This window comes from Homarus americanus, unplaced genomic scaffold (assembly GCF_018991925.1).
Source record: "Homarus americanus isolate GMGI-L3 unplaced genomic scaffold, GMGI_Hamer_2.0 scaffold367, whole genome shotgun sequence".
NCBI classification, from domain to species: Eukaryota; Metazoa; Arthropoda; class Malacostraca; order Decapoda; family Nephropidae; genus Homarus; species Homarus americanus.
Genome location: NW_024743709.1, coordinates 73,416 through 88,416, shown reverse-complemented (window position 1 = coordinate 88,416; position 15,001 = coordinate 73,416). Strand labels below are relative to the sequence as shown.

The following is a 15,001-nucleotide window of genomic DNA, read 5'->3' as shown; positions in this document are numbered from 1 at the left end:
CTTCTTTTTCTTCTTCCCCAACAGTACCACAGCTTCTCAAACACCTCTCTCCCTTTGGGCTCTTTTTACCCTCTCCCACTTTCATTCATTCCCTTTCTTTCTCCCCTCCTTTCTAATGGTGTGTACTTCCTTCCCTATTCCATTCCTTTCATATCCTCCTCGTCCTCCCCCTCTCTTTCCATTCACAAGACCTTTTCAGTAAGTCGCCTTTTTCTTGACACTATCTCAGTAATCTCAGGTTATTGATGCCTTGTACAGGTCGTTGTGCTGTTCTTCCTCTCCCTATCTTTCTTCCCTTCTTCTCCTCTTTCTCCCCCCCTCCCCTCTGCCCCCACCACCTCCTTTCTCCTCCCTCTCGCTTTTGCCCCCTCCAGAATTCTCCTCCTCTCCAACACCTCCTCCCTCCTCATACCAAGCATACCTATCTCCTCCTCCCTCCCTCCTCCTTCCTTCCTACCTGAGCTTTCTATTCATAGACGTAATGATGTGAGTGGCGTTGGTATGTGAGGGTGTGTGGGTATGTTGCTGTGTGGGTATGTTGATATGTTGCCGTGTGTGTGTGTGTGTGTATGTAGTGAAGAATAGTGTGTGTGTGTAATTTACCGTCCCGTTAGTATTATGAATCAATCCCTTATATGTCTTTTATGTACACACACACACGAGTTTGTTGGTGTAATGTATTTATGCCCGTGTGTGTATGTATGTATGTATGTATGAATGAATGAATGAATGAATGAATGAATGAATGAATGAATGAATGTGTGTGTGTGTGTGTCTGTGTCTGCCTCTCCACTGGACGCGTCGAGGTGGTAGAGAAGAGGAAGGAGGAGGAGGCTAGAGAAGGATAGAGAATAGGTATGACTTGAGATACGCCTTTGTGCCTCACGGATGTTGGTGCACCGTCTTACCTTGGAGGAGGGGCTGGGGGGGTGAAGAGGGGGAGATGGGAATTTACTTTGGAGGGGAGGGGAGGGGGGGGGAGCTGGTCTGGAATGTACTTGGTGTGGAGAGGGGGTGAGGGGAACTGCCCTACCTTGAACTCCCTTCCCCCCCCTCCCCTCCCCTCACTCGCCACCCTAAGTTCATTCACTGATATTGTCTAATTGAGAAGCCGGACACCATTCTTGTTTAGTGATGCGTGTCTCTCTCTCTCTCTCTCTCTCTCTCTCTACTAACTTATTCACAACAGGAGGAGGCGCACTCATCCGTTCATTCATAACCTCGAAGCTGACACTCATTCATAACTAAGAGATGTACTCCCCCATTCATATCAGGTGACTGGTGTTGACTCATCCACACACACACAGACTCATTCATTCTTTCATTCATTCATTCATTCGATACCCTGGTTGATTTCCTGCTAAAGACTATATTCATTTGTTCGTTCAAGCTTTGACCTGTGGGTGAGGGGGAGGAGGGGGTCGATGGAAGGGTGAGGGGGGGGAGGTTGATGGAGGGTCAGGCCCCCCGGATTCGCCGTCAGGTAAGCGGCGGCAGGTAACCAAGGTTATATTAATTCAACTCGTCTCTGGGTGTCCGTCTCTCCCTCCCTCACCTCACACAACACACACCTGCGTAGTTACTAACCACCGTTGTAGTTGATAAGATAAAAGAAAAAAACTTCAATTAGTCGTATCTTTGTGAATCCCAGGTTGTTATTGTGGTGGTGGTTGTTGTTGTTGTTATTGTTCTTGTTTCCAGCTTGGCCGTACGTTCAAGGCAGTTCGGGTTTTTGTGTGTGACGGATCATTCAAGAGTGCGGGTTAGGTTAGGTTAGGTTAATTCATTCATTCTTTCACGCCGTTCATTCACCAGAGTCAATTCATTCATGCATCTAGGTCGGTTCATTTATTCCTCGCTCGTTCCGCCATTCATTCTACCTTCAGTCATCTCCCCCCCCTCTCCCCCTCCCTCGCCCCCTCCTCTCACGCTCCCACCCCCCCTCTCTCTCTGTCTCTCTCTTCCACCCCTCACTGTGTGTAACAGTCGATGATCCAGGCATTAAAGGTGCGAGATGTATGTACTCTCTCTGTCTCTCTCTCTCATCCGTAGTGCGGTACTCTGGCATGGCAACTCTCCCCCTCATATCTCTCTCTCTCTCTCTCCTTTGTCTGCTGACCCTCCCTCCCTCACCCCCCTCCTCTCGATACACTCTTCACCACCTCCTCCTCATTTCCTCCTCTTCTTGTCTCCTTTCTCTTCTTGTTTGGTATTGTTAGTTATCATCCATTCTTCATGCAACTCTCTCTCTGTCTCTCTCTGTCTCTCTCTCTCTCTCTCTCTCTCTCTCTCTCTCTCGTGCCCAATTTTATCACATTATCCCAATTCCCGTCGTTATTATTGTTTTTTTAGCTCCGTAATTAACTTTTCATTCATAAGTGAGAGTCATTCACAAAGTCTTTAATATATTTATAATTTAGTCCGTAATAAAACTTTTGTCCTACGCTAATTAATTAACTCGTTCAGGTGTGCACACGACCAGGTAGGTGTGTGTGTGTGTGTGTGTGTGTGTGTGTGTGTCCTTTTATTATTATTCGTATTGTAGTTTTTGTGTGGCACTGAATTAATTGCCTTGTCATTGTTGGCACCCCATTACAGGCACTAAACCCATTGATTTACTGTCATTTGTATTGTATATTGTTCCTATCCATTCCTGCCCATTACCACCCATTCACCACCACCCCATTACCACCCATTCACCACCACCCCATTACCACCCATTCACCACCACCCCATTACCACCCATTCACCACCACCACCCCATTGCCACCCATTCCCCACCACCACCCCATTACCACCCATTCCACCACCACCACCCCATTGCCACCCATTCCCCACCACCACTACCCCATTGCCACCATTCCCCACCCACCCATTCCCCACCACCACCACCCCATTACCACCCATTCCCCACCACCACATTAACCTAACCATTCCCATCTCTCTCTCCACAGTACATAATCAACGTCACCCCAAACCTGCCAAATGTGTTCGAGGAGTCTGGGAGCTACAAATACATGCAGATCCCTATAGCTGACCATTGGAGTCAGAACCTGGCTTCATTCTTCCCCAAAGCTATCCAGTTTATCGGTGAGTATCTCTTATGGTGTATGGGGAGGGTGTGGGGGGAGGCGGGAGGGTGGGGGGAGGTGGAGAGGGTGGGGGGAGGCGGGGAGGGTATTTTATTGAGGCTGTGGGGAATTTTTTTTTCGTTATTTAATATTCATAGTTGTAGAATTTAAAGAATGTTGTTTTTGTTTGTTGTTGTATTTAAAGGTTTCTCTAGTTGTGATAAATGATACCTGAGGTTTCTAAGGTAAAATTGATAACACAGCTGTCCTTTTGAGGTAATAGAAAACGGGGTGTTGAGGTTCTCTTAAAACTTAAAGAAAATAAATGTTTCTTTAAGTCAGCATAGAAGAAATTGAGGCATGTGTCTTGATATAGGAAAGGAAAGACCAGAGAAGGGGGAGAGAGGGAGGGGAAATGAAGGGGGGGGAGGAAAAGAGGGGGAGAAAGGATATAGTCAGATGGTGTAAGCCTGGGAATAAAGAAGAGAGGGGGGTAGATCCACGAGTGAGTAAAGCAGTGTTAGTTGTGAGGATTTCCGAGGGTAGTTGAGTAATGTCCGTTGTTGCGGGGGAGTGAGAGAGAGGAGTCCTGAGTGTTACTTTCCTTTATTTCACTCTCTCTCTCTCTCTCTCTCTCTCTCTCTCTCTCTCTCTCTGAACACCTCCTTACACACACCTACCGTCTCTCACCCTCTCCCTACACACCTCTCCCTCCCTCTCCCTCTCCCTCCCTCTCCCTCCTTGTCTCCTCCACATCTACACACTCAATGGGTAGATCAGATTGGAGATTTGATAACTAAAGCGAATTTGTGACGTTTAATCAGAGGAAGCTGTAAGTACAAGATAAAATAAGTCCGTTGTAGGGGAGTGTGTCCGTTGTAGGGAAATGTGTCCGTTGAGAGAGTGAGATGAATAGAAAGAGAAAGAGAGAGAGAGAGAGAGAGAGAGAGAGAGGGGGGGAGGTACATGAAGCAGGCAAGACACCCCGACAGGAAGTATGCTCCTGCCGCCTCCACCAAGGCTGTTATACTTCTTCGGGCCACAGACTCCTCCTACGAGTATATTCAGCTGGGGATAAAGTATACGCCTACATGGGTATACCTTAGTATGCTTAGAATCTGAATATATCGGTTTACATTTACTTATGGTATACTTAGGGTTTATATATTGGTTTACAGTATACCCTAGTATATTAGAGGGTTTATATAGACACTATCCTGGAAAAACCTGAGAGAGAGAGAGAGAGAGAGAGAGAGAGAGAGAGAGAGAGAGAGAGAGTAAATATTAAAACGAAGAAAATTAGAAAAGGAAAATTAAAGTCAGGAATAAAGAAAATTGAATAAAAAATAATAATAAGAAGAGCAGCTGACAGGAACAGGGAAGCAAGAAGAAGACAGTGCTATAAGAGAAGAGAGCATAAGGGCGATAATCACAGTCAAGGTGGCAGGAAGTGTCTACCTTAATAGGGGGTGTCGGTTGTCTTGTTAATTGTCTTGAGACGATGATGTTGATTACTGAGATAAGGAGATGAATGGTAAGGGGGGGAGGGGGAGGTGATGATGGGGGAGGGAGGTGATGATGGGGGGCACTGATGGGGGGAGGGGGGAAGTAATGCTAGTAACTCAATCACCACTCATACCCGTCCATCCACCCGTCCAGTCGCCACCCACTCACCCGTCCATCCACCCGTCCAGTCGCCACCCACTCACTCACTCACTCACCCACCCACCTGTCCTTCCACCCGTCCAGTCGCCAGCCACCCACCCGTCCATGCATCCTGCCCGCCCACCCAGCCAAGACGGGAAGAGAAGCGTGAAGACGTCGTTTGTCGGTACAAGACGATGTTTCCGGTCCTGGTGAGACCCCCCCCCCACCTCTCACTTGGGGGTAAAGGGGGGGGGGTGAGGGTGAGAAGAAAGAATGAGGTACAAGGAAGTGTGGTAAACAGGGAATAGGTGAAAGGGGATAAAGGGAGAGAGGATGAAGAGATGGGAAGTGAGGGGTGAAGGAGGTAGGGTGAGGGAGGTAGGCTGTGGGTGAGGGCTGTGGGAGGTAGGCTGTGGGTGAGGTCTGTGGGAGGTAGGCTGAGGGAAGGTTGTGGGTGATGAGGTAGGAGGTTGGGGGGGTAGGGTAGGATCCCAATGGCTACAGGAGAGAAAGAAGGATGTCGTTTGGCGCCACACGAGACGTTTCCGCTGTTAACAAGACCCTCTTAAGAAATGTCGGCGTGACGCAGGAGGGAGGGAGGGAGGGTAGCTGTAAGGAGGTAGCCTGAGGTTTAGGGTTGGGCAGGAGGAAGGAGAAGAGAGGGTAGGAGGAGGAAGACATGGGTATTGCGAAGGAGGATGTAGTGAAAGTGGAATAACAAAAGATGGAGGAAGAGAGGAAGGAGACGAACCAGTAAAGGGCAGGAAAGAGGAACAAGAGGAGGAGGAGTTTAAGATAAAAAGTAGAACTTTGGATGAGTGAGTAACACAATCACTCGAGTTACTGCGGTAATTGTCACTCAGCAGCGTCCGTCAGTCACTTGGTGTGTGTGTGTGTGTGTGGATGAGAGGGCCTCCTATTCTTTTATCAATATTCAATACACCTTCACCGTCTCACACACACGGGAGGGAAGGGAGGATAGCGTTTGTTTTCATTGGTGATGTCACAAGAACTTAGGATCAGCTGAGTAAAAAATTTCAACCGTAAGAGAGAGATTCTGATGTTGTGTTGTTGACGGTAGAGGAATGTTATCACGAGAGGGAGAGAGAGAGAGGTGAGAGAAGGGAAGGGAAGGGAGGGCGAGAGAGGGTGAGAGAGAGGTGAGAGAAGGAAGGGAAGGGAAGGGAGGGAGAGAGAGGTGAGAGAAGGGAGGGGGAGAGAGGTGAGAGGGGGCAGCAGGTACCCGTACAAAAATAGGAGATGGTCGCTGTGTTGAACATGTGTCACTATTGGCTGTTAGCGACCAATAGATGACTTAGTTGTTTTCAAGGACAAATATTGTGTTTCTTTTAGCCACTCGGAAACAACCTGATGTAGTGGTAGTTGTCTGTGTAGTGTCAGGGTGGCACAGGATGTTTTAATGAGGGATATGCTGATTGTCTTTTGTTTCTCTGAGGGGGGAGGAACACCTTCACACACACACACACACACACACACACATAACCATCCTTGTTTCGAGTTCGTCTCCGGATGATGAAGCCTTAACGGTTGAGGTGGTTCATTCATTCATTCATTCATGGGTTTACGACTTGACCTCACCACTAATACCTTCCCTGACGGATCCCAAGTGGAAAAAAGGAAACTTGGGGGAGTGAGTATAACCCCCTCCTTCCCTCCCACCCCCTCCCCTCCCCTCATTTTCCCTCTCTCCACTTCCCTCCACCATGAAGACGTTACGTGGATCTGCGGTTGGGCGGTCAAGGAAGAAACACGAGAGGAAAAAAGGCCGCATAGAGGAAGTCCTGGTGGTGGTGAAGAGGGAGGTGGTGGTGGTGAAGAGGGGGGTGGTGGTGGTGGTGGTTATAAATTTGATCGCTGATAAGATTTTCAGATTTTAAACTCTTACGTAGATACTTGAGGAGGAGGGGAAGGGTAGGAGGAAGAGGAGGGGGGGGGCTAGTTTATTGTGCACCCCCTTTTACATCCTGTTGGGCAAGAAGCACAACAAAGGCATCACAGCGACTTACAAGGAGGGATGCTGAGCTCATGTTATTATTATCAACTCTGCATCTGTGTTTTTCTGGCTAAATAAACTGTTTCAATCAATCAATCGAAGATGAAGGAAGGGATTAGTGTACCTAGAGGGGATTATCTGTATATAGGAAAGGTAATCTCTATATCAAGGTCATTTCTCTATATCAAGTGACCTAGTATGACCACACAGTATGACCTCTCCCAGATGGCGGAAGTAACCCCCCTCTCTCTCCCTCCCTCGACCTCTCTCTCCTCCTCCTCCTCCTCCTTGCTGAGTCAGGTGGTGGTGGTGACCCAACCATCATGGACTGCTGCTGGTGGCTGGCTGGCCCTTCCCTGCATGACCACGCATAATGTGTTCTCTCTCTCTCAGCCACAACCAGACACCCCCACCACCTCTCCCACCATCACCTCTCCCACCATCACTCCCCCACCACCACCTCCTCCATCACTACCCCCCACCACTACCCCCACCTACCACATCTTTCCACCACCATCACTACCCCCACCACTACCCCCACCACTACCACCATCTCTTCCACCACCACCAGAAGGATTTTGGAAATGAATCATGAATGAGTGAACCGTTCCATTCATCCACGGTCTCTTCTCATTCATGCCGCTGATTCATTCATCGCTGGTGTGTCCTTTCTACTTCGCTAAAGGCCCGACTCCACCCTCCCCCCCACCCCGCTAATCCGGCCCTTACGCTCCCAGGCTGTAAGAGCGAGGTTTCTACCCCTCTAGGGACGTGGTTTCCATCACCCTGTCACCGGCAGTAGTGTAAATAATAACAAGAATGATAACCGAGGGCTGTTTTTATTTATATTGTCGTTTGTTTGTGTTTTTTCTGTGAATGAATGAATGTTAAGGGATGTGTTTGTTGTTGTTGTTGTTATTGGACATGGGGAGGAAGATGAGGGTGTGATTTGGTGAACATGAGGAGGAAGATGATGAGAGTGTGACTTGGTGATGGTGAGTGTGTGTGATAGTGATGGTGTGACTTGGTGATGGTGAGTGTGTGACTCGGTGATAGTGATGGTGTGACTTGGTGATGGTGAGTGTGTGACTTGGTGATGGTGAGTGTGTGACTCGGTGATGGTGAGTGTGTGACTTGGTGATGGTGAGTGTGTGACTTGGTGATGGTAAGTGTGTGACGTGGTGATGGTGAGTGTGTGACGTGGTGATGGTGAGTGTGTGTGATGGTGAGTGTGTGACTTGGTGGAAATGAGCTTATAGACATGAATGAATTGGCCAGCACGTCTCGAGTCACTTCCGGCCACAGGTAAACAAGAGGTAACGCTGAAGGAATTAATATGGCAGCCGAGTGTTGACAGTTGCTGTGTACCCCTGGGAATGTTGATGTTCTCACGTACACACACACACACACACGCACACCACCACCACCACACAGGTACACACACACCATATACATACACGTTCACACCACACACCGGTACTCACACACCACACAGGTACACACACACAGGTACACACCACAGGTACACACACACACACACACCACATACACAAACTCATATACTGTACGTACACACATTATTTAGGGCGTGAGACGAACAACTTATTTCATCATCCCTGGGAAGAAGTCGAATCCTTATATCCTGAGGGATTAGACAGACCCGAATCCTACCTAATCCCTCCTGTGTGTATCTGCTATACCTCGGAAGGAAGGAAAGGAGGAGATTAGAAGTAAAATATTTGGACTATGTAGCCTGTGTGGGATTTAGACAGACAGACCCAAATAAGAAATGTTTCTCTCTAAACCCAATACTGTAATTTTGTGTACCGAATCGATCGCCACCACCCACAGTAAGAGAGAGAGAGAGAGAGAGAGAGAGAGAGAGAGAGAGAGAGAGAGAGGTAGCGACCGGAAGTAGACCCATGCTTAGGGGGAGGTAGGACGGACCGGATGCTTTTCGGGAGACTTCCGCCACGACCACCGTCAGCCTGGGTGCCATCTGGAGGAGGAGGTGGAGTTGATTCGAGGGAGGGAGGGGGGGGCGGGGGTGTGGGGGGGTAGGGAGAGGGAGGAGGAGGAGGAGGAAGGACGTGATAGAGAAGGAAGGGATTATTCTCCATTTCCTTAATTTTGTTTTACAGTATTAATGAATTGACAGGGAGAGAATTTTTTATCATGTTGCTTTCACTTCCTTCAATTATTGCATTTTCTCCTTCCTGTTCATAGTTTGTCTTTTCCTGTATTGCTCCCTCTTCCTTCCTTCTCTCTCTCTCTCTCTCTCTCTCTCTCTCTCTCTCTCTCTCTCTCTCAAAGTCGTAAGGTATTGTGGGAGCGATCCTGGCAACACTGACCATGATGAAGTGTCGCCAATTACAATTTTATTAACTTGGTCGAGTGAGAAACATATGGTGTGTGTGTGTGTGTGTGTGTGTGTGTGTGTGTAAACGCGTCATGTTCCTCGAAAAAAAAGCGACAACTCTGAAATCTTAAAGAAATTTCTAATAGCATAAGTCAAACTAATTCCCAGTGACGACAGACCCTCCTCTCCACCCCTCCCTCCCTGTCTTCGTGGAAGCCTCTGACCATTACGTCGAGAGAGAGAGAGAGAGAGAGAGAGAGAGAGAGAGAGAGAGAGAGAGAGAGAGAGAGCCCCATAGTGTGTGGAAATGATTAGTAAATTGTTTGTACGGCTGGCAGTAAACAATGAGGAGGCCGCGGCACACCCAGGGGAAGAAACTCGTACGGTGCTCTGGCTATCGGCATTCAGAACCTAATGAACCGCTCGGGAGGGGTGGAGAGGAGGGGGGGTAAGCACTGTCAGCAGGGAGGGAAGCGGCTTTGACAGTAGACCCGTCCATCCGTCAGTCAGTCAACGACAGCCACATGATGTACAACATTTAAAAGGAAGGAACTAGAGGGGTCTTTACGCGGCGTGGTCAGACCCGAGGTGAAATTCTAGGCCTAGTTGGGTTTTCTCCCTAAAATGTTCGCTTTGTTTATTCTGGATTTCGTCTCTCTCCTCCACGTTGTATCGTATGGAGGAGTAAAAACCCATTGCGTTATTAGCTCCCAGTACGCGTGTCGTTATGTTTGAGTAATTACAACTGGTAGATTGACGAAACAGAGGAGGAAATGACGGTAAGAGTAGGCGCGGGATACGAGTGAAAAGCCCGAGTGAACGAAAGTAGTGAGAAAATCCGTTGAGTCGCTCGTTGGGAAGTGTGGAGGAGGGACGGAAGTGTTGCCATCATGTGGGTAGTTCATTTCCTTTTCGTGTGCCACATTGGTAGTCTCTTAATCCCCTTAAAAGCTCTTATTTCTTACACTACTTTTTTTTGTTTTAATTGCGAAGAAGATACATCATAATTATTTTATATTATGGGTGAGGAAGTGAAGTTTAGAATGTGAAAGTTTGAGGTGGGACTGCATACGTCACTGGTGGATGCTGGGAGTGGTGACTGTGGTGACATTAGACTAGAGGTTATGTGTAATGGTGTTAGTTGTGGCTCACTCTCTACGCCACCATCTCTCAAGGAATGTCAAGGTAGTCTTCTTCTTTAATGAACTTCTGGTTTTTGCTCGCTTGCATTCTTCCTCAGGCAATAAAAATGGGCGTAGCAACCTTCCAAGATGCTTAGAATTGGCTGCTACTCCACACTCTTCTGTTCGTTCACAAGTGTAATCTCCCTGGATTTAAACGGACTTTTGGCGCGAATCTACCAACACGTGATGGCAAACAACAAAACATTAGTAAACACGACCAGGTGATGGTATAAAGGCCACAGTCCTCGAGTAAAGGCTGAGAATTTCACCCAAATGATCCCAGCTTCCGGTCAGGGTTCGGACGGTCTTTGGCTGCTTTTTGTCTACCTTCTTCTTACGGTCAAACAAATTATTTTCCTTGCACATAAAACTTTTTATTTACAAGTGTACATTTTTATTTACGTGCTTATAACTTACATTTACCCTTACATGGCTGGGCTCTCTCTCTCTCTCTCTCTCTCTCTCTCTCTCTCTCTCTCTCTCTCGCACACACACACACAGACGTTCGTACCTCTGCTTACCCCCTCCCTCTGCCCCTCCTCACACGTCAGTTTTTAAAAGTCCCTGCCTGGCATTATACAAACACTTCTTAAACGGTCGAACCCTAGTCCCAGGGTGGTGGTGGTGATGTTTATTGCCGGGTGTCAGGGAAGACCAACACACATCAAGAGGTACACACACGAACGCTGCTGCCCCTCGCGGATTCGGACGAGTTTTTTTTTTTTACAACCGTTGCAGGAAGTCATTCGGACGTGACAGAAGGATTTAGTTTTGATTTTTCTTCTTTTTCATGGAGGACATTATATAAGAACGGAATATAGAGGTGAAAACTGTAATAGTACTGTACCAATACTTATTCCATGATGGTAGTACTAGTGGTTGCTTAATGTAACAGCAGCGGGATAACAACAGGTTTGTACTTTGTGTGATAGAAGTGACATACATTCAGTCGTAACGCAAGTAGTAGTAGCGGCAGTACCCAAAACAAGGCACTCTTCCTGCCTACCCTTCTCCTTGACCGCTTCCTGGAATTACTGCTTTTTATTGATGGTGTTGCCACCCCCGCCCGCCCGCCCGCCCGCCCACCACCCTCTTGCCAGGGGCGCCGCCGCTCGTGATGGACGCCCGCCCACCAACACCTCGCCTCTCTCAGGAACAACCGTGAGGGAAAAAGACCAAGCCAGTGTCACGGAGGTAGAAAAAAGTGCCACCCAATTACCATGACTGGCACTTGGCAACGTGCGTGCATCTAGCGTGACGCCCCCGTGACGTCACGGTGCCAGCGAGGGCCACTTCTCGTTTTCTTTCAAGGGACCGCTTAAACAATCCCGTAAAGAAGGCTTCGTGTTTTGTTAAAATATATTTCCATCTTAACTGTGAGCACATCGCGAAAACTGTTCCAAGAGAGCACAGTTAAAGGTAGGAGTGCCTTAGGTGATCCTCCGGGAGTGTGGGAGGGCCGCTGGGCCACCACTAAGTAATCTTATCCCCAGTTCCTCCCACTTCCGTTGGCAACCTCCTCTACCCCTCAGCAGTTTTCCTGCCCCGCCCGTGAGCTGCCCCGCTGTTTGTTCTGCATAACATTACACTTGAGGCTATTATAGGAGGGAAGAGGGAGAGTTTTACCCGGGGCCAGATGCTGGGATACAAGACGTCTTGCAGCGATTGAAAAGTTTTGGGGAGAAGGTGGTGGTGGATAAGTACCACGTGATGCTGCTGGTGCACGTCTCTCTCTCTCTCTCTTTATTTCTGAAACTCATTCACGCGAAAGCCGGCGAGGATTCTCCCAGCAACAGGTGCGGTGTGTGTAATCCTTCCCATGAACCAGCTGGCCCGTAAACCCCGGTGTATGACGCAAACATGCTGAGGTCTTCAAAAGCTGCCTCAATAATGTAAGGTTTCTCAACCGTAGGCAAAAGCGACTGTGTAATCGAAAAACTGGAAGTTTTTACAGTAAGATCTCTCTCTCTCTCATCTTTTATTTAGAAATTTACAATTTACATAATATTTAACTCCTTATTCTTTATTATTACAAGTTATTTACGTAATCCCCCTAGATAATACAAATAACAGTAATAATAATAATAAATAAGAACATACCTTAAAGCACCAAAGGTTTTCCCGCCATGAGGTCGCTCAGCTGATTGACAATAACAAAAGGGTTGGCGACACCTTCTCTCAGCTCAGGTGAGGTCGTCGCCGCTCTGCCAGGACTCGTAGTATACTCGGAGGCTGATTCACAGTCGACACAGTGATTCATTCACACGTATGTTCGCTTTTTCGTTTTACTTTTGTTTTTTACCTCACAGAGAAAAAGATACAAACAGCGTGGGACGTGGGAGATGGTCGGCTGGTGATCGAAGCGAGTAAAATTAGCCTCTGTGTTCTCCTTTACGTTGAGGGGATTTTTAACGTGGTTTAAATTCACATATTTCTGTACATGCTTTCGGGGCGAGTAAAATTAGCGTCTGTGTTCTCCTTTATGTTGGGAGATTGTTTTTTTTTTCGCTAGGATTAAATTTGGATCTTTCTGGACATACATTTCTGTTGACGTCACACACCTAGCCGCCATCACGAGATAGACGATAGAAGCTCACTTGATCATCGTTAACACTGCCATTACGCGGTGTTATTGTGGGGAGTCTCTCGCTAACAACTATATACTGTAATTTTTTATTCATTATTATGCTATACTGATAATACGTGTGATGATGACCCAGGTACAAATTGGTCCATTCAAGACTGAGATTGACCGTTACCACCACAAAAAATGCCCGCCCGCCGCTGAAGTTTGCACAGGCAACTCGCCCGACTACCCCCTACCCCCATCTCTACCCCCTGTGAGAGTCATATGATGTACGGTAAAGTGAATTACGCTGCCGGAGAGCCTCAGCATGGCTGGGGCAGCATCAAAAGGTTCGCCGACGTCTGTATTTATAACACTACTCTCTCCCTCCGCTCGCCCGCCAAGAGCCTATTACCCACGTCATCATCATCTTCCCGACTCTTGTCTCTGTCACTAGTTTATTTTACTCTTGAAGTGTATCTATATGATTTTTTTTAAATTATAATGAAGATATAAACTTTTATAGTCTATTGAATTATATTTTTTAACGGTAGGTAAAGTTGGGTGAGAGGCGCCAAATGTAGGGGTGGTGGGAGCGGCGGCGCTGAGAAGTTTTTGTCAGGTTTATTCTTTCTCTTCGTCAGGTGGAGTCGAATCCCATGGCTTACCTCACTTAAGACCTTCGAGGTGTTGATTCTCTAGTTGCCTCTGATTACGTCATTCCCATTGGCCATCATCATTTAGGTCAGGCATAAATCAGATAATTTTGAAGAGGTTTAAAATTCTATACACTAGGCTTCACATCTTTGTAAGGAACTATAGACTTTACGTACTGTGCTTATGTACCTCACTATCTCGGTAAATCGGAGTGTGAATGTTTAGTTGTCAGGATAATTCATTATATAAGTCGTGTACCAAGATGAGACAGTTATATTTGTAATACTGTAAGTGTTTGATCATATTTTTACTCTACTTCAAGACGGTGGGGTTGTGGCTTGGAGGGGGGAGGGGGTGTTGTCAAAGCGTTTCTGAGGAGTTTGTAAATTTTATTAGTACATTCATTCCTTTATCTTTCCTATACCTCTAGTCTGAAGTATTTGCTAATTATTTTTCATGATCTAATCGTTGTTGATGTTTACTTTATTATGTTCTCAACAACCGTCGCTGTTCGTAGCGTGTGTGTGTGTCTTGTTTCAGTGTGTATGTATACGTGTGAGCGGTGTACGTACTGTATATATATAAGTAGGTGTGTGTGTGTGTGTGTGTATTTAGGTGACGCGTACACGAGTGTGAACGTGCCTTTTGACTCATGTGTATTTCTGGCGAGGACCATGTGCGACCTTGTGTGAGTCAGAGACGTGTACACATGGCAGTGCGCTCACGGCGTCCTTTGATCTGTCACGGGCCGGGGGGGTGGGGAGGGACATGAGAGGCGAAGGTTAAGAATTTAGGGATGGGTGTAAAGGGAAGGATTTTAAATTAGTGGTGAAGTTTTTAATGACCAGTGCGAGGGTTTTTAAATTAGTAATGGTGATTTAAATTAATGAAGGAGATTAAGCCAAGTGATTTTTAAATATTGCATTGAAGTTTTTTTTTTTTTTTTTTTCCTGTGTATAATTTTAGATCTGAATTGAATGTGGATTTTATATTTACTAGAGAAAGATTTGGGTTTTACCTATTGGATTCTGAAGATAATGATAACGTTAGCTTTGTCGTGTTGTAATAATAATAACAACAGCCTGGTTCATTATCAAGAAGAGATCTGTTTTGCAGCTGTCATACCTATAGTCACAGGGCTTGGTAGAATAGCAACGGCGGGCATTGTAGCGTAGCAGGAAGGGAGGGGGGGGAGGTCGGAAATAAGAAAACCTTGTGTATTCTTAGTTGTGGTTAGTTAAAACATTTGAGCAGTAGTGGAGTTGAAAAATAGCGAAAAATTATATGTAGTCAGCGAATAGTAGCGGTTATAGTCTTAACAGTAGCGTTAGTAACAGTCTTGCCTGTCCGGTGTTGGCCAAGACCCAAAGTGGTAGAAAGAGAGAGAGAGAGAGAGGTTTAAGCGGGAATTTTGGAGAGAGAGAGAGGGGGGGGGTAGCTGCGCAGGGTTGGTAGCTGGAGTTTAGCGACCTCGGGGGCGGGCGGCGCGCGTCTGTGTATATG

The 15,001-nt window shown here is 47.0% G+C and overlaps 1 protein-coding gene across 3 annotated transcripts in view; it reads left to right on the top strand.

Annotated features, from left to right (window-relative positions):
• The window catches only part of LOC121877249 (dual specificity protein phosphatase 7-like), a 35,837-nt gene that overhangs the window by 15,369 nt on the left and 5,467 nt on the right, over window positions 1-15,001 (top strand). For all 3 annotated transcript variants that reach the window (XR_006090951.1, XR_006090952.1, XM_042382900.1), the window contains exon 3: window positions 2,955-3,090. Coding sequence is in view for 1 of the 3 variants with exons in the window: in XM_042382900.1 (XP_042238834.1) it covers window positions 2,955-3,090 (136 nt within the window). In the remaining 2 variants the exon portion in view is untranslated. The remainder of the gene's footprint in view (window positions 1-2,954; window positions 3,091-15,001) is intronic.